Here is an 18,951-nt window from a genome sequence, read left to right as displayed (position 1 = left end):
ATGTAATGTAGATGGTAATGTAATGTAGAGTGTAATGTAATGTAGAGGGTAATGTAATGTAGAGGGTAATGTAATGTAGAGGGTAATGTAATGTAGAGTGTAATGTAATGTAGAGTGTAATGTAATGTAGAGTGTAATGTAATGTAGAGTGTAATGTAATGTAGAGGGTAATGTAATGTAGAGGGTAATGTAGAGGGTAATGTAGAGGGTAATGTAATGTAGAGTGTAATGTAATGTAGAGGGTAATGTAATGTAGAGGGTAATGTAGAGGGTAATGTAGAGGGTAATGTAATGTAGATGGTAATGTAATGTAGATGGTAATGTAGAGGGTAATGTAGAGGGTAATGTAATGTAGAGTGTAATGTAATGTAGAGGGTAATGTAATGTAGAGGGTAATGTAGAGGGTAATGTAATGTAGAGTGTAATGTAATGTAGAGTGTAATGTAATGTAGAGGGTAATGTAATGTAGAGGGTAATGTAATGTAGAGTGTAATGTAATGTAGAGGGTAATGTAATGTAGAGGGTAATGTAGAGGGTAATGTAATGTAGAGTGTAATGTAATGTAGAGTGTAATGTAATGTAGAGGGTAATGTAATGTAGAGGGTAATGTAATGTAGAGTGTAATGTAATGTAGAGTGGTGTAATGTACCTGCTGTATGGACTTGAGCAGATGGTGTGTAATGTAGAGGGTAATGTAATGTAGAGGGTAATGTAGAGGGTAATGTAGAGGGTAATGTAATGTAGTGTGGTGTAATGTAGAGTGTAATGTAATGTAGAGGGTAATGTAATGTAGAGGGTAATGTAATGTAGAGTGTAATGTAATGTAGAGGGTAATGTAATGTAGAGGGTAATGTAATGTAGAGGGTAATGTAATGTAGAGGGTAATGTAATGTAGAGGGTAATGTAATGTAGAGGGTAATGTAATGTAGAGGGTAACGTAGAGGGTAATGTAGAGGGTAATGTAATGTAGTGTGGTGTAATGTAGAGTAGGGTAATGTAATGTAGAGGGTAATGTAATGTAGAGGGTAATGTAATGTAGAGTGTAATGTAATGTAGAGTGTAATGTAATGTAGATGGTAATGTAATGTAGAGTGTAATGTAATGTAGATGGTAATGTAATGTAGAGTGTAATGTAATGTAGAGGGTAATGTAATGTAGAGGGTAATGTAGAGTGTAGTGTAATGTAGAGGGTAATGTAATGTAGAGTGTAATGTAATGTAGAGGGTAATGTAATGTAGAGTAGGGTAATGTAATGTAGAGGGTAATGTAATGTAGAGTAGGGTAATGTAATATAGAGGGTAATGTAATGTAGAGGGTAATGTAATGTAGAGTGTAATGTAATGTAGAGGGTAATGTAATGTAGAGTAGGGTAATGTAATATAGAGGGTAATGTAATGTAGAGTGTAATGTAATGTAGAGTGTAATGTAATGTAGAGGGTAATGTAATGTAGAGGGTAATGTAATGTAGAGGGTAATGTAATGTAGAGGGTAATGTAATGTAGAGTAGGGTAATGTAATGTAGAGTAGGGTAATGTAATATAGAGGGTAATGTAATGTAGAGGGTAATGTAATGTAGAGGGTAATGTAATGTAGAGGGTAATGTAATGTAGAGGGTAATGTAATGTAGAGGGTAATGTAGAGGGTAATGTAGAGGGTAATGTAATGTAGAGTGTAATGTAATATAGAGTGTAATGTAATGTAGAGTGTAATGTAATGTAGAGGGTAATGTAATGTAGAGTAGGGTAATGTAATATAGAGGGTAATGTAATGTAGAGGGTAATGTAATGTAGAGGGTAATGTAATGTAGAGGGTAATGTAATGTAGAGGGTAATGTAGAGGGTAGTGTAATGTAATGTAGAGGGTAATGTAGAGGGTAATGTAATGTAGAGGGTAATGTAGAGGGTAATGTAGAGGGTAATGTAATGTAGAGTAGGGTAATGTACCTGCTGTATGGACTTGAGCAGGGTGACGTTGTTGATCTTTCCGAAGGCTTCTACGGCCTTGACCACCTCATCATGAGCTGTGTGCTGAGGGATATCCATCAGCCTTAACAGAGCAGAGGTCCCTGGTCCACCCTTCTTCTTAGTCTGGAGAAAACAGGAAGAGAGAGAGAGAGAGGTATTGTTAGTGAGCTGTGTGCTGAGGGATATCCATCAGTCTTAACAGAGCAGAGGTCCCTGGTCCACCCTTCTTCTTAGTCTGGAGAAACCAGGAAAAAAAAGAAAGAAAGAAAGAAAGAAAGAAAGAAAGAAAGAAAGAAAGAAAGAAAGAAAGAAAGAAAGAAAGAAAGAAAGAAAGAAAGAAAGAAAGAAAGAAAGAAAGAAAGAAAGAAAGAAAGAAAGAAAGAAAGAAAGAAAGAAAGAAAGAAAGAAAGAAAGAAAGAAAGAAAGAAAGAAAGAAAGAAAGAAAGAAAGAAAGAAAGAAAGAAAGAAAGAAAGAAAGAAAGAAAGAAAGAAAGAAAGAAGGAAAGAAAGAAGGAAAGAAAGAAGGAAAGAAAGAAGGAAAGAAAGAAGGAAAGAAAGAAAGAAAGAAGGAAAGAAAGAGAGAGAGAGAGAGAGAGAGAGAGAGAGAGAGAGAGAGAGAGAGAGAGAGAGAGAGAGAGAGAGAGAGATATTGTTAGTGAGCTGTGTGCTGAGGGATATCCATCAGCCTTAACAGAGCAGAGGTCCCTGGTCCACCCTTCTTCTTAGTCTGGAGAAACCAGGGAGAGAGAGAGAGGTATTGTTAGTGAGCTGTGTGTAGGGTATAGGAGAGGACCGGGGGTATAGAGAGAGAACAGGGGGCTTGAGGCAAGCCAATACTGGCCCTTCTATGGCTCGAGGGAAGCCAATACTGGCCCTTCTATGGCTCGAGGGAAGCCAATACTGGCCCTTCTATGGCTCGAGGGAAGCCAATACTGGCCCTTCTATGGCTCGAGGGAAGCCAATACTGGCCCTTCTATGGCTCGAGGGAAGCCAATACTGGCCCTTCTATGGCTCGAGGGAAGCCAATACTGGCCCTTCTATGGCTCGAGGGAAGCCAATACTGGCCCTTCTATGGCTCGAGGGAAGCCAATACTGGCCCTTCTATGGCTCGAGGGAAGCCAATACTGGCCCTTCTACGGCTCGAGGCGGTGAACGTAGCAGATCAGAGCCTTGTAGGACATCACCACAATGACATCATCATCACCTCTCTACTCTCCCTGCTCGTGTTCTTAACAGATTTATTTACACATCTGGAGGACAAAATACACACCTTGGAAGAAGTGGAGCTGGACAATTTGGAGGGAGAGGAGGATTTCCTGGTCGACGACCTTCCAGATCCTAGCTTGCTTCCCGACTTGGACATTCCCGTTTCAGTTTTCCGAGAGGCACCTCCCTTGGAGGAGGAAGAGGAGCCGGAGGCTCCCTTCTTCTTGGCGAGCTCTGCCAGGAGCGCGGGGGCGAGGGACTGCATCATAACTTCTAGACTGGTGTTCTCAGTCAGGGAGAGGCCAGCTGGAAATACAAAAGGATGGTTTAGAGAGAGACCAGCTGGAAATACAAAAGGATGGATTAGAGAGAGACCAGCTGGAAGGGGAGGGGGAGACATGGGTTACAGAGAGACCAGCTGGAAGGGGAGGGGAGACATGGGTTACAGAGAGAGACCAGCTGGAAGGGGAGGGGGAGACATGGGTTACAGAGAGACCAGCTGGAAGGGGAGGGGGAGACATGGGTTACAGAGAGACCAGCTGGAAGGGGAGGGGGAGACATGGGTTACAGAGAGACCAGCTGGAAGGGGAGGGGGAGACATGGGTTACAGAGAGACCAGCTGGAAGGGGAGGGGAGACATGGGTTACAGAGAGACCAGATGGAAGGGGGGGGGGGGGGGGAGACATGGGTTACAGAGAGACCAGATGGAAGGGGAGGGGGAGACATGGGTTACAGAGAGAGACCAGCTGGAAGGGGAGGGGAGACATGGGTTACAGAGAGAGACCAGCTGGAAGGGGAGGGGAGACATGGGTTACAGAGAGACCAGATGGAAGGGGGGGGGGGGGGGAGGGGGGGGAGACATGGGTTACAGAGAGCCCAGCTGGAAGGGAAGGGGGAGACATGGGTTACAGAGAGAGACCAGCGGAGACATGGGTTACAGAGAGACCAGCTGGAATGGGAGACATGGGTTACAGAGAGACCAGCTGGAAGGGGAGGGGAGACATGTGTTAGGGTGTGTGAGCGACAGAGGGACAGATAAATGCAAGAACTAGTCTACTTTCTCCAATGGTCTTTCCTTGATTCCTCACATGGTCCTTCTCAAACCTAATTGGAGGAGAAAAGCAGAGGTTCCTCCCCTTGGACCTACTGCTCCAATGCACGTAGAGAAGGTGAGAGGAGGCGAGGAATCGAGGCCATGGACATTCATTGGGCCTTTCCACACTGCATTGTTGATCGCCCCGAGCGACCGTTCAGGCTAAGACTGGCCGTGTTTTCACACAAGCAGGGCTAACTGAAACCAACTGTCACTTTCCTACTGTATAGTATTCAAATTAGGTGACAAATGGGCCATTTTTCTTAACGTTTAAAAAAAGTAATTTTCTTTTCCATCCCCCCCCCCCATTTAATCTATACCGTAACACCCTGTATATAGCCTCCACATTGACTCTGTACCGGTACCCGCTGTATATAGCCTCCACATTGACTCGGTACCGTAACACCCTGTATATAGCCTCCACATTGACTCTGTACCGTAACACCCTGTATATAGCCTCCACATTGACTCTGTACCGTAACACCCTGTATATAGCCTCCACACTGACTCTGTACCGTAACACCCTGTATATAGCCTCCACATTGACTCTGTACCGGTACACCCTGTATATAGCCTCCACATTGACTCTGCACCGGTACCCCCTGTATATAATCTCCACATTGACTCTGTACCGTAACACCCTGTATATAGTCTCCACATTGACTCTGTACCGTAACACCCTGTATATAGCCTCCACATTGACTCTGTACCGTAACACCCTGTATATAGCCTCCACATTGACTCTGTACCGTAACACCCTGTATATAGTCTCCACATTGACACTGTACCTTAACACCCTGTATATAGTCTCCACATTGACTCTGTACCTTAACACCCTGTATATAGTCTCCACATTGACTCTGTACTGGTACCCCCTGTATATAGTCTCCACATTGACACTGTACCGTAACACCCTGTATATAGTCTCCACATTGACTCTGTACCTTAACACCCTGTATATAGTCTCCACATTGACTCTGTACTGGTACCCCCTGTATATAGCCTCCACATTGACTCTGTACCGGTACCCCCTGTATATAGCCTCCACATTGACTCTGCACCGTAACACCCTGTATATAGCCTCCACATTGACTCTGTACCGGTACCCCCTGTATATAGCCTCCACACTGACTCTGTACCAGTACCCCCTGTATATAGCCTCCACATTGACTCTGTACCGTAACACCCTGTATATAGTCTCCACATTGACTCTGTACCGTAACACCCTGTATATAGCCTCCACATTGACTCTGTACCGTAACACCCTGTATATAGCCTCCACATTGACTCTGTACCGTAACACCCTGTATATAGCCTCCACATTGACTCTGTACCGTAACACCCTGTATATAGTCTCCACATTGACTCTGTACCGTAACACCCTGTATATAGCCTCCACATTGACTCTGTACCGTAACACCCTGTATATAGTCTACACCTGTTGTATTCAGCATTTCACTGTAAGGTCTACTACACCTGTTGTATTCAGCATTTCACTGTAAGGTTTACTACACCTGTTGTATTCAGCATTTCACTGTGAGGTTTACTACACCTGTTGTATTCAGCATTTCACTGTGAGGTCTACTACACCTGTTGTATTCAGCATTTCACTGTAAGGTCTACTACACCTGTTGTATTCAGCATTTCACTGTAAGGTCTACTACACCTGTTGTATTCAGCATTTCACTGTGAGGTTTACTACACCTGTTGTATTCAGCATTTCACTGTAAGGTCTACTACACCTGTTGTATTCAGCATTTCACTGTCAGGTCTACTACACCTGTTGTATTCAGCATTTCACTGTAAGGTCTACTACACCTGTTGTATTCAGCATTTCACTGTAAGGTCTACTACACCTGTTGTATTCAGCATTTCACTGTAAGGTCTACTACACCTGTTGTATTCAGCATTTCACTGTAAGGTTTACTACACCTGTTGTATTCAGCATTTCACTGTAAGGTCTACTACACCTGTTGTATTCAGCATTTCACTGTAAGGTCTACTACACCTGTTGTATTCAGCATTTCACTGTGAGGTCTACTACACCTGTTGTATTCAGCATTTCACTGTGAGGTCTACTACACCTGTTGTATTCAGCATTTCACTGTAAGGTCTACTACACCTGTTGTATTCAGCATTTCACTGTAAGGTCTACTACACCTGTTGTATTCAGCATTTCACTGTGAGGTCTACTACACCTGTTGTATTCAGCATTTCACTGTAAGGTCTACCTACACCTGTTGTATTCAGCATTTCACTGTGAGGTCTACTACACCTGTTGTATTCAGCATTTCACTGTGAGGTCTACTACACCTGTTGTATTCAGCATTTCACTGTGAGGTCTACTACACCTGTTGTATTCAGCATTTCACTGTGAGGTCTACTACACCTGTTGTATTCAGCATTTCACTGTGAGGTCTACTACACCTGTTGTATTCAGCATTTCACTGTAAGGTCTACTACACCTGTTGTATTCAGCATTTCACTGTAAGGTCTACTACACCTGTTGTATTCAGCATTTCACTGTAAGGTCTACTACACCTGTTGTATTCAGCATTTCACTGAGGTCTACTACACCTGTTGTATTCAGCATTTCACTGTAAGGTCTACTACACCTGTTGTATTCAGCATTTCACTGTGAGGTCTACTACACCTGTTGTATTCAGCATTTCACTGTAAGGTCTACTACACCTGTTGTATTCAGCATTTCACTGTGAGGTCTACTACACCTGTTGTATTCAGCATTTCACTGTGAGGTCTACTACACCTGTTGTAGTCAGCATGTCACTGTGAGGTCTACCTACACCTGTTGTTTTCAGCATTTCACTGTGAGGTCTACCTACACCTGTTGTATTCAGCATTTCACTGTAAGGTCTACTACACCTGTTGTATTCAGCATTTCACTGTCAGGTCTACTACACCTGTTGTATTCAGCATTTCACTGTGAGGTCTACTACACCTGTTGTATTCAGCATTTCACTGTGAGGTCTACTACACCTGTTGTATTCAGCATTTCACTGTGAGGTCTACTACACCTGTTGTATTCAGCATTTCACTGTGAGGTCTACTACACCTGTTGATTCAGCATTTCACTGTGAGGTCTACTACACCTGTTGTATTCAGCATTTCACTGTGAGGTCTACTACACCTGTTGTATTCAGCATTTCACTGTGAGGTCTACTACACCTGTTGATTCAGCATTTCACTGTGAGGTCTACCTACACCTGTTGTATTCAGCATTTCACTGTGAGGTCTACCTACACCTGTTGTATTCAGCGTTTCACTGTAAGGTCTACTACACCTGTTGTATTCAGCATTTCACTGTGAGGTCTACTACACCTGTTGTATTCAGCATTTCACTGTAAGGTCTACTACACCTGTTGTATTCAGCATTTCACTGTAAGGTCTACTACACCTGTTGTATTCAGCATTTCACTGTGAGGTCTACTACACCTGTTGTATTCAGCATTTCACTGTGAGGTCTACTACACCTGTTGTATTCAGCATTTCACTGTGAGGTCTACTACACCTGTTGTATTCAGCATTTCACTGTGAGGTCTACTACACCTGTTGTATTCAGCATTTCACTGTAAGGTCTACTACACCTGTTGTATTCAGCATTTCACTGTGAGGTCTACTACACCTGTTGTATTCAGCATTTCACTGTGAGGTCTACTACACCTGTTGTATTCAGCAGTTCACTGTAAGGTCTACTACACCTGTTGTATTCAGCATTTCACTGTAAGGTCTACTACACCTGTTGTATTCAGCATTTCACTGTAAGGTCTACTACACCTGTTGTATTCAGCATTTCACTGTGAGGTCTACCTACACCTGTTGTATTCAGCAGTTCACTGTGAGGTCTACTACACCTGTTGTATTCAGCATTTCACTGTGAGGTCTACTACACCTGTTGTATTCAGCATTTCACTGTGAGGTCTACTACACCTGTTGTATTCAGCATTTCACTGTAAGGTCTACTACACCTGTTGTATTCAGCATTTCACTGTGAGGTCTACTACACCTGTTGTATTCAGCATTTCACTGAGGTCTACTACACCTGTTGTATTCAGCATTTCACTGTAAGGTCTACTACACCTGTTGTATTCAACATTTCACTGTGAGGTCTACTACACCTGTTGTATTCAGCATTTCACTGTGAGGTCTACCTACACCTGTTGTATTCAGCATTTCACTGTGAGGTCTACTACACCTGTTGTATTCAGCATTTCACTGTGAGGTCTACTACACCTGTTGTATTCAGCATTTCACTGTAAGGTCTACTACACCTGTTGTATTCAGCATTTCACTGTCAGGTCTACTACACCTGTTGTATTCAGCATTTCACTGTAAGGTCTACTACACCTGTTGTATTCAGCATTTCACTGTGAGGTCTACTACACCTGTTGTATTCAGCATTTCACTGTAAGGTCTACCTACACCTGTTGTATTCAGCGTTTCACTGTAAGGTCTACTACACCTGTTGTATTCAGCATTTCACTGTAAGGTCTACTACACCTGTTGTATTCAGCATTTCACTGTGAGGTCTATTACACCTGTTGTATTCAGCATTTCACTGTAAGGTCTACTACACCTGTTGTATTCAGCATTTCACTGTCAGGTCTACTACACCTGTTGTATTCAGCATTTCACTGTGAGGTCTACTACACCTGTTGTATTCAGCATTTCACTGTAAGGTCTACTACACCTGTTGTATTCAGCATTTCACTGTGAGGTCTACTACACCTGTTGTATTCAGCATTTCACTGAGGTCTACTACACCTGTTGTATTCAGCATTTCACTGTGAGGTCTACTACACCTGTTGTATTCAGCATTTCACTGTGAGGTCTACTACACCTGTTGTATTCAGCATTTCACTGTGAGGTCTACTACACCTGTTGTATTCAGCATTTCACTGTAAGGTCTACTACACCTGTTGTATTCAGCATTTCACTGTAAGGTCTACTACACCTGTTGTATTCAGCATTTCACTGTGAGGTCTACCTACACCTGTTGTATTCAGCATTTCACTGTGAGGTCTACTACACCTGTTGTATTCAGCATTTCACTGTGAGGTCTACTACACCTGTTGTATTCAGCATTTCACTGTGAGGTCTACTACACCTGTTGTATTCAGCATTTCACTGTGAGGTCTACTACACCTGTTGTATTCAGCATTTCACTGTAAAGTCTACCTACACCTGTTGTATTCAGCATTTCACTGTGAGGTCTACTACACCTGTTGTATTCAGCATTTCACTGTAAGGTCTACTACACCTGTTGTATTCAGCATTTCACTGTGAGGTCTACTACACCTGTTGTATTCAGCATTTCACTGTGAGGTCTACTACACCTGTTGTATTCAGCATTTCACTGTGAGGTCTACTACACCTGTTGTATTCAGCATTTCACTGTGAGGTCTACTACACCTGTTGTATTCAGCATTTCACTGTGAGGTCTACTACACCTGTTGTATTCAGCATTTCACTGTGAGGTCTACTACACCTGTTGTATTCAGCATTTCACTGTGAGGTCTACCTACACCTGTTGTATTCAGCATTTCACTGTGAGGTCTACTACACCTGTTGTATTCAGCATTTCACTGTAAGGTCTACTACACCTGTTATATTCAGCATTTCACTGTAAGGTCTACTACACCTGTTGTATTCAGCATTTCACTGTAAGGTCTACTACACCTGTTGTATTCAGCATTTCACTGTCAGGTCTACTACACCTGTTGTATTCAGCATTTCACTGTGTGTGTGTGTGTGTGTGTGTGTGTCTCACCAGATGACTCCAGTGTGTGTGTGTGTGTGTGTGTGTGTGTGTGTGTGTGTGTGTGTGTGTGTGTGTCTCACCAGATGACTCCAGTGTGTGTGTGTGTGTGTGTGTGTGTGTCTCACCAGATGACTCCAGTGTGTGTGTGTGTCTCACCAGATGACTCCAGTAGTTTCTTGGCCAGTCTCTCAGCACTGTTAGACCTCGGCAGGCTGCTCCTCCTCGTTCTCTCCCGCTCATGGCTCCTAGAGCGCGACCTGGATGAAGGAAGAGGAATATTCAAACATATCTCATTTAAAAGAAGAATATTCATACATATCTCATTTAAAAGAAGAATATTCATACATAACTCATTTAAAAGAGGAATATTCATACATATCAACTCATTTAAAAATCTGTTATCTTACCTCCGGGATGAAGAGGCCGGAGGGTCACGTTCTCTCTCCCTGCCCCGAAGTGAGCACGGAGACCGGGAGCGGGAACGCCGTGTGGCGGTGTTGTGTCGACGTTCGCGGAATCGTTCGCGGGATCTTTCCCTGGATCGAGTTCGGCGAGTAGAGGAGGAAGGGGTGTGGTAGGAAGAGCGGCGGGGAGAAGGAGAGCGAGACCAGGACGGAGAACGGGAGGTGGAGAGTGTTGTCTGGCGGCGCTTGGAGGACAACCGGCTGCTGTCATTTCTACTAGAAGGGCTGGAGAATGAGAGGAGGAGGAATGGGGAGAATGAGAGGAGGAGGAATGGGGAGAGAGAGGAGGAGGAATGGGGAGAGAGAGGAGGAGGAATGGGGAGAGAGAGGAGGAGGAATGGGGAGAGAGAGGAGGAGGAATGGGGAGAGAGAGGAGGAGGAATGGGGAGAGAGAGGAGGAGGAATGGGGAGAGAGAGGAGGAGGAATGGGGAGAGAGAGGAGGAGGAATGGGGAGAGAGAGGAGGAGGAATGGGGAGAGAGAGGAGGAGGAATGGGGAGAGAGAGGAGGAGGAATGGGGAGAGAGGAGGAGGAATGGGGAGAGAGAGGAGGAGGAATGGGGAGAGAGAGGAGGAGGAATGGGGAGAGAGAGGAGGAGGAATGGGGAGAGAGAGGGGGAGGAATGGGGAGAGAGAGGGGGAGGAATGGGGAGAGAGAGGGGGAGGAGGGAGACAGAAGGAGGATGAGAGAACGAAGAGAAGGTGGTCAGACTGATGAAGTTATTCTGGTTGGTAACGTAAAGGATGAAAAAAGGGGAGTGTTTACATACTTCCACCAGATGCTAAGACTCAACTTGCTAAACCGTTCATTCAGCAGTGACCTACATCGAAGGGACAACATTTAATTATCTTCTATTTTAGAACCCAGGACAGGTAGGGGACTCACCTTGATATATCGACAGTTTCCCCTTTCCAGTCGGGATACCTGTAAGGAGGAAAGGGTACAGGTGATTAGCACTAGCTGCAACGTGATGTCATCAGCGGAGGTAGATTTCAATTCGTATTTCCGTGATTTTCCTCACATCCAAATCTCCGCTCATTATTCTCAACTGTATTGGAAAAGACATCAAGCCCCTCCCCACTCAGACTTTTTCCTCCAGTGGGTTTTTAGAGGAGGTGATGAGGGGAGAGGATACAAAGGGGGGGGGGGTACAAGGGATTGAGGGGGGGGGGGATATAAAGGATTGAGGGGGGGACTAACTGATAAAAGAGAGAAAGGGAGAAGTGATCTATAAAAAGAGAGAGAAGAAGACTCACGATTTCCTGAGTAGACGGCAGTTCTCAACGTGGAGGCCGGTGTTTTGATGCTCGATCCAGTCCTGTTGATCAAAACAGCACAGAGACAATCAGTCTGGGTCATCATCCTCATCCTCCTCCTCCTCATCCAAACCTCTCTACATCATCACCAATTTCCCCCAAACTCCTCTAAATCAAGCACTTTCAATAGCTATTTAAATTTTATTTTTTGCACCAGAGTCCAATTTCTTTCTGCTTTCATAGCAGCAGTGGATTTATACAATGTTGGAAAAATAACATAGTAAAAATAGGCTCTCTGTTCTACCAAGAAAAAAAGATTATAGGCAAAAGTCTGATGCTGGAGGAAAAAAAATAGCAGCATCTGGAATCTTCCGGGGGTCTTCTCTGGAATGGATTCTCTCCTCAGTCTCTTGGCAGCCATCTTCTTCCCAAAAAATAACTTACTTCCCAAAGTAACTAAATCAATTGTATATAATAATTAAAAACGCAGTTAGTAATGTGTTGTGTCATTGGTTTACAAACAAGGGTATAATACAATGATACAGGGGTTTGAGTTTTAAAAAATGTAAGTGGCGTAAATAGTCCATTAATTGACAACGGTCAATGTCTAGAGATAGAGCCTAAACTCGTTTCTGTACAGCACTTTGTGACATCAGCTGACGTAAGAAGGTCTTTATAAATACAGTTCATTGATTGGTTGTTGTTCTCTGGCAGCTTCTCATCTTGTCGTTGGTTGTATCGTCTTCGAGCACTCCTCTTCCTCAAGGCAAATCACGGTCATCGAAAGTCACAAATAAAAATGCATTTTATAACGGAATGTCTTAAAAATGGCCGTTACAAACAAATAAAATGACAATATTTCAAGGTTTAAAAAAAATAAAATAAACATCTAAAAATGTAAAAATATCTCATGACATTACACAATTTTCAATAACGACAATAGAATAATGTTGAATTCAGTCCAGGATTCGATGTCTTCATATTCCCCGAGGAGAAAATATATATTTTTAAACAAAAAAAAAAAGGCTTTTCTTTGTTTTATTTTCATCCATTTTAGAACATCTCACCTCACGTGAAATACATGTGACAATCGCACAGCTAGACTGAAGTGTTTTAATAAACAAAAATAATTCAACAAGCAAAGTCTTGAGTTACAACATGAGTTTTAAAAATATATATATATATTTTTTTTAAAGGCACAGAATCAGTATGAAGAAGATCAGAACTGGGCTCAAATACTATTTGAGATTTCAAAGACTTTATATGTACTTGATTCAACTCCTGAAACAAAACGTCTGGAGTTGTTTTCTGGAGGGATAAAACACCTGGTCTATTATCCGGGACGGAAACAGACATACCAGGTAGAAACAAACCAGGTAGTAACAAACCTAAATAGTATTTTGGCCTTCCAGGATAGAAAATCAAACAGTATTTAGAACCCAGGTAAAGACAGGTATGGCAACAAAAAAAAAACTCACCTTTAACTGGGAACATTCTATGTTACAGAGAGAACAGGTATGAGGAAAGATTCTGGGAGAAGCAGCGGAGTAATCACTCATCATGGTCGGGGTCGGTAACCTCTTCGGCATCATCATCATCATCGGGGGAGGTAGGTTCCTCTGCTGGAGCAAGGAAGGCATCGGACCAATCCGGGGCGGAGGAACTGTCACCGGAACATGACCAGGAGGTGGAATCGACGGGTTCATGATGGGGAATAAGGAAGGCCACATGGGGGGTGTCGTGGGAGGAGGAACCCCGATCGGGACACCTCCAACCCGGAGTCCTGGAATTCCGACCCCAGCACCACCTCCACCACCAAGAACCACCAGGCCGGACCGGGGCTGAGCGTGGCCCCGAGCGTTGCCTTGATTCTGGGACGCCAGGAGTCGGTTGAGTCCTTGGTCTCCGCTGCGGACAGGGATGTTCATGGGCTTGGATGTTGCTTGAGATGAGCCGTGGGTTTTGAGGGTCTGCTGGGGTTGGCTGGAAGGCAGAGGAAGGCCGATGCGAGAGTCTGTGACTTTCATGGAGCTCTGGACCGCAGGGCTGTGGATGTGCTGCTGTTGGGTACGCTGCTTGGAAAGGTCGGAGGTCATGGAATGGCCGGCGTACCCGCTCAGCGAGTCTCTGACCATGTCATAATTTGACGTCTCCTTCGTGAGCGGATTGCGAGCGCCGTAATTATCGGGTTGGCTGTTATCGCCGTCGTCATAACTGTCGTAGTTAGTAGCACTAGAATGTTCGTAATCGATCACTTTGCTCAGTCGTCCACCATCGCGGTCGGACCCTGGGCCAGGTCCACCGTCTACCTTGAGTCGACGGTCCCCATCCATAGTTCTATTGGCCTTACGGATGCGGATGTCTCTGAGGATGAAGGGCAGGTTGTCTGGTGTCAGTTGATCGTCTGGGTAGTGGCTGAGGAGCTCCAGGTCTTCGTTGGACAAGCCGAAACCCGCCAGGATGCTGCTGGCGGACTCGGATGTGTACCGGGCTGGACGAGAGGCTGCGGCCGATGCGCTCATGGGAGTCTCGGAACCCCTTGAGGTGGACCCCAGCACTCCCGCACCTCCAAACCCAGAGGTTTGGCTTTGGTACTGAGGACGGGCGGAGGAGAAGAGTTTGGATGAAGCAGACTGGGTCAGGTAGCCATCCCAGGAGTCCATGGAACCTTGCTGGTCTCTGGAGGTCCGGCCAGGGGTGTAACCGCCCAGCCCTCCCCCAGACGAGAGCTCGTCCATGGGGTCGTGACTTAGGCGAAGGTCTTGGGCGTCCAGGGAGACCTGCGGGTTCTTATTCTGCTGCATCAACTGGCTGAGCAGCCTCACCTCCTCTCTGGCCCCGCGGATGTGGTGGTCTATGGAGCTCTCCAACTCCGGGGTCATCCCGGTCGATCTCTGCCCCGGGTCATACCCCATCTGCTGGGACACCATCGAGGACATCATGCCTCCCTGGCCGGAAGAACCACCACCACCACCACCAGACCCCAGACCAAGACGGGAGCCCCCCAGAGGGTCCCTTCCGGCCTGGGATTGTGTGAGTCCGTATTGCCCCATCTGGGCGGCAGTTCTCTTGGCCTGTGAAGAGTACTGATCCCCCAAGGGGTTATATAGGGGACGGGACATGTTATTGACGGTAGCTGCTGCTTTGAGAAGGTTGATGAGGGGGGCGAGAGGAGGTGGATGGGGGTGAGTGGCGGGTAGTGGCGGGGGTTGGCGGCAGAAGTGGCGGTTGCAGCGGTAACGAGCTGGTCCAACTGCAGGGAGGCGCTGCGGGGGCGGGATCCCAACTCCCAGCCCTCCAATCGGATTCAGCGGGCCGGAAAGGAGAGCAGCGCAACGATCCAATAGCAACGCAAAGCTGAAAGAGTTGGAGAGGAGAAACACACAGGAGGGTTACTGGCTGGTCTTCTCTCTGGCTCGCCCTGGGACAGGGCTATGGACAGTAGTAATCAAACTGGAAAGCAGACTGGATTTCTGCAATTGATCGGTTTGGTCAGTTTCCAGTCTATTTCACACTGAAACACTTTTCAAATCAGTTCTGTGTCAAACTGTTCTAGAACAGCTTCTAGAACATCATCAGGGTTCTGTTGGTTGGGTCAGAGCAGAAGAAGATGGTTCCTGCATCTTCACTGGAGGACAGAAAAACAGCAAGCAAACAGGGAACAGGCAGGAGGGGGAGAAGTAGTCATCGTGAAAACATACAACCTTATTTTACAAACTCCATGCACTGCTTTAGTGAAATTTGCAAGAAGCTTTTTTTTAACAAAAAGGTTTACAGTCATACTTTTAAGATAATAGACCGCTAAGGCAAATAGTTTATTCAGTAATGAAACGGGCCTTACTAGTTTAGCTAAAGAGCTAAAGATCAGATTTAGTAGGGTTAAGTGTAAGCTATTGATAATCGAATGAAGATGGAAACAAAATTTGAAAGGTTATGTGGATGCATAAATCAATAAACGGTGTCAGGGTTAGTTGTCACGGAGCTCCCCAAGACAACGGTCTGAAAGGTGTTATAACCAAACAGAACACTGCACCTGAGAGTCAACTAAACCAATCCATGTCTCTAAACCACAATAATACACTTCCCCACAATATTGACGAGATTATATTCTTAAACAACGTATTTATTTGATCAAACTCGTTAAAGTCACGGTGCAAAGCTCTGAGACATGAAAGCTGAACTTCAAAACCTGCTTCATAGAAAAACAGTTTTGAGAAAAGGGAACCCATCACCACCAGAGAAAGATAGTGGGTAAAATAGGTGCAAGGAGAATACGTACCCGAGCCTGAATTTTAAGCAGTTTACTACCCTGGTTGGGCTTAGTATATATAAATCATGTATCTTTGCATCAGGATCTTCTATACTCATAGGAAGGCTGTAGAGTTTTCACGTGTGATTAAAAAACACACAGAGATCAACTGATGTTAAGAGCTGACCACGTGGCAGGACCCCAAACTACTGCATTTGACGATACAAAAAACAAGTCCAATACTTGCATAACAATGTAAAAAAAAGGTACAACTAAGATATTTTTTTTGTAGTTACACAATAATGTCAATACATTATTCTATTACGTTGCAGTGATCATGAGAGGAACAAGGCCTATAAGACCTGATGGAAAACCTACATATTTCAACAGCAAACATTTTTATTATTATCATTATTAAGCAATGAAACCAACATCTTCTATAACAGCAACGTATTAAAATGGCGGAAAATACATTCCGTCAAACTTCCAATGAAATGCAGTCTCTTAAATAGCCGCCTTTTAATAGCTGGGTGAGAGCACACATTTCAAACACCTGGTCGGAATGGATTGTTTGAGAGGTTACCATGGGGACGGGGACTAACATTGAATTGTCTACTAAATAGAAAACAGCAACAAAAAAAACGTGTATCATTTGATAACGCCATGTGGTTCTTAGGGGGGGAAAAACCGAGGTTGGACTTGGTCGTCCTCGCCGACAGATGATGCTGTGTCCGAGTAAAGACCCGAAAACCTCACGTTAAATTTCATTTAAATTCTCTACGTCGGGCACAAATTAGCATTTAGATCGGGAAAGTTTCCTCATGCGACTTCTAGAATGTTGAAACTTGCTTCACCGGTTGATCCACTTTTATTTATTTATTCCGCAGGTAGGAATGTCAAGTTTTCAAGACGATGATACAGGAAATCCATAATTGCATCAACCTTTTCAAAGCGCTGTTTAGTGGATTCATATTTCTATCACCTATCATATTCACCTTGAAAAGGTTGATGCAATTATGGATTTCCCGTGGGTACACGGTCTCATTCCTACCTGCAAAAAGGACCAACCGCACAGACAACCGGTAAAGTAAGTTAAAACATTTTATTCAGAATTATTGCTTGTAGAGGTCGTGTGAGGTAACTTTCCTGATACAAAACGCTCAGTTACGCCCGATGTTGAATTCAATGCAAATCAACGTCGGGGGGGTTTCCAGGCTAGCCTGAGCAGTGTCCTCATTTGACCTAAACGGCATCTGCTCGTTCATTGGTCATGTGCACTTCCACAAGAAGCAAGAAGCTAGTCACCGAGCCAGGTGGCTGACTAGCTAGTGTTACAACTCACAAATCAGAGCAGATGTCAATCCAAATGCATAAATAATCAGAAAACTGCCATTTGTAAACTATTAGCTAGCTAACAGAAATGTAGTAGCTAGTGCTAGCAGTGCCACGCTTTTTACAGGCTGCAAAATATTAGCTAGCTAGCATTGCTAGACAAACAATCAGATACACACTACAGCTAGCCCCCCCATCCAAAGGGAAGTTTTGTAATGCATATTAAAATCCTACAGATTCCCCAGAAAACCAGAAGATTGGTTTTTGGCTAGGCTGTGATAAGGGTGATTACTGGGATCCCGAGAGGCACAGCGGCGTCACTATAGACCCTGGTTCGATCCTGGGCTGTATCACAACCTTGTTGTGATTGGGAGTCCCATGAAGCTTGATCTGAATTAATGTCTTGGAAGATCACATCATGATAAATGTGTAACATTTCAACATAACAGATCCAAATGCAATAGCATAACCTGATCACCCAAAGCCTGACGTTTCAAATGGCAACAAATTAGTCATTGTGGGCGGAACAAGCTAGAGATCCTATTGGCGCATTCTAGTATATTTGCATATTTCCGTTAGGGAACGCCTACACTGAGGTGCAATAACTCAATTCACCTTAACACTCAAAACAATAAAACATTTAAACCTTTGATAAAAGGTTTAAAAAAAAAACGTATACAAAACTTAGTCTGTTCGGAACAGAAAACTGTGTCGAGATGAAATGTTTCATCGATGACAACATCTGCAGAATATCGGCTAAAATCCATCTCCTTCCATCTTTTTCCACTGCCGGGTCACTGCTTCTTCTCACTACCATATTTGGTAAGAGAGTGAACAACGCCAAGCAGATGCTTCACATTTATACAACTTCACATTACATCCGGTGAAATATCTGTCTTATTCTTCTATCTGTGGAGAAACATCTTCACCTCTTTCTCTGAGTAAACAATGAGCAGGGGCTGTATTTTGAGGGGAGCTGTGCTGCACACAAAACATATATATCTGTGTCTTGGCTACACTGTCCTACGGATGTCCCGCATTTGGGGACATTTTAAATGTGGTCACCCTAAGCTGTGATAGATCATAGATCACAGCTGCCTTTTGCGTCTTCGACTTTCCGAAAAACATCAGCCCACCATTTTGTATTTCCTGTACCGTGTTGCATTAATAAGCGTCGCATGCGACAGAGGACACAAACCCGAGTTTCTACTTCCAGCCAACGGTATTGTCCGTTTTAAAACACACATATGAACAATAACTGATCTCTTCTGTCTTGTGAAATAGGTTTTTGTTACATACCTTCTGTTATTTTCGGTTATTTTCTATGGAGATATCTCGTACTTCTCTTTCTCTTCAGGCGGCTCCACGGACGCTTGACTGGCAACGGATTTGCGCATGCGCGTTTGACTTTCTCATTGGAACAACGTCATAGACCTAACCCAATGAAAACAGAGTAGTTGATTGGAGGAACTTGTACGAGCTATTTTTCACCAGATGGGGGAACCCTAGCCCTACATCAACATCACGTTCACAGAATCATTTACCAAGTTTAACATAATTTATTTATTTACCTACCTTGTTCAGGGGCAGAATGACAGATTTTTACCTT

General features: G+C 44.2%; 1 protein-coding gene across 5 annotated transcripts in view; it reads right to left on the bottom strand.

Moving 5' to 3' along the window:
• LOC129844157 (zinc finger protein 638-like) overlaps positions 1-18,750 on the bottom strand; it is a 43,095-nt gene extending 24,345 nt beyond the window's left edge. For 3 of the 5 annotated variants that reach the window (XM_055912569.1, XM_055912572.1, XM_055912574.1), the window contains exons 1-6: positions 13,240-18,736; positions 11,762-11,823; positions 11,391-11,429; positions 10,450-10,731; positions 10,199-10,299; positions 3,235-3,476 (exon numbers count right to left, since the gene is read on the bottom strand). In XM_055912569.1, coding sequence (XP_055768544.1) covers positions 3,235-3,476; positions 10,199-10,299; positions 10,450-10,731; positions 11,391-11,429; positions 11,762-11,823; positions 13,240-14,883 — 2,370 coding nt within the window. In that variant the 5' untranslated portion in view covers positions 14,884-18,736. Of the gene's footprint in view, positions 1-3,234; positions 3,477-10,198; positions 10,300-10,449; positions 10,732-11,390; positions 11,430-11,761; positions 11,824-13,239 lie in introns of all 5 variants that reach the window. The other 2 variants (XM_055912570.1, XM_055912571.1) reach the window with 2 other exon arrangements.
• Positions 18,751-18,951: the final 201 nt, after the last annotated feature.

The sequence above is a fragment of the Salvelinus fontinalis genome, unplaced genomic scaffold (assembly GCF_029448725.1).
Source record: "Salvelinus fontinalis isolate EN_2023a unplaced genomic scaffold, ASM2944872v1 scaffold_0184, whole genome shotgun sequence".
In the NCBI taxonomy this organism is placed as follows: Eukaryota; Metazoa; Chordata; class Actinopteri; order Salmoniformes; family Salmonidae; genus Salvelinus; species Salvelinus fontinalis.
The sequence above is the reverse complement of the archived record's forward strand: the minus strand, read 5'-3'. Positions and strand labels throughout refer to the sequence as shown.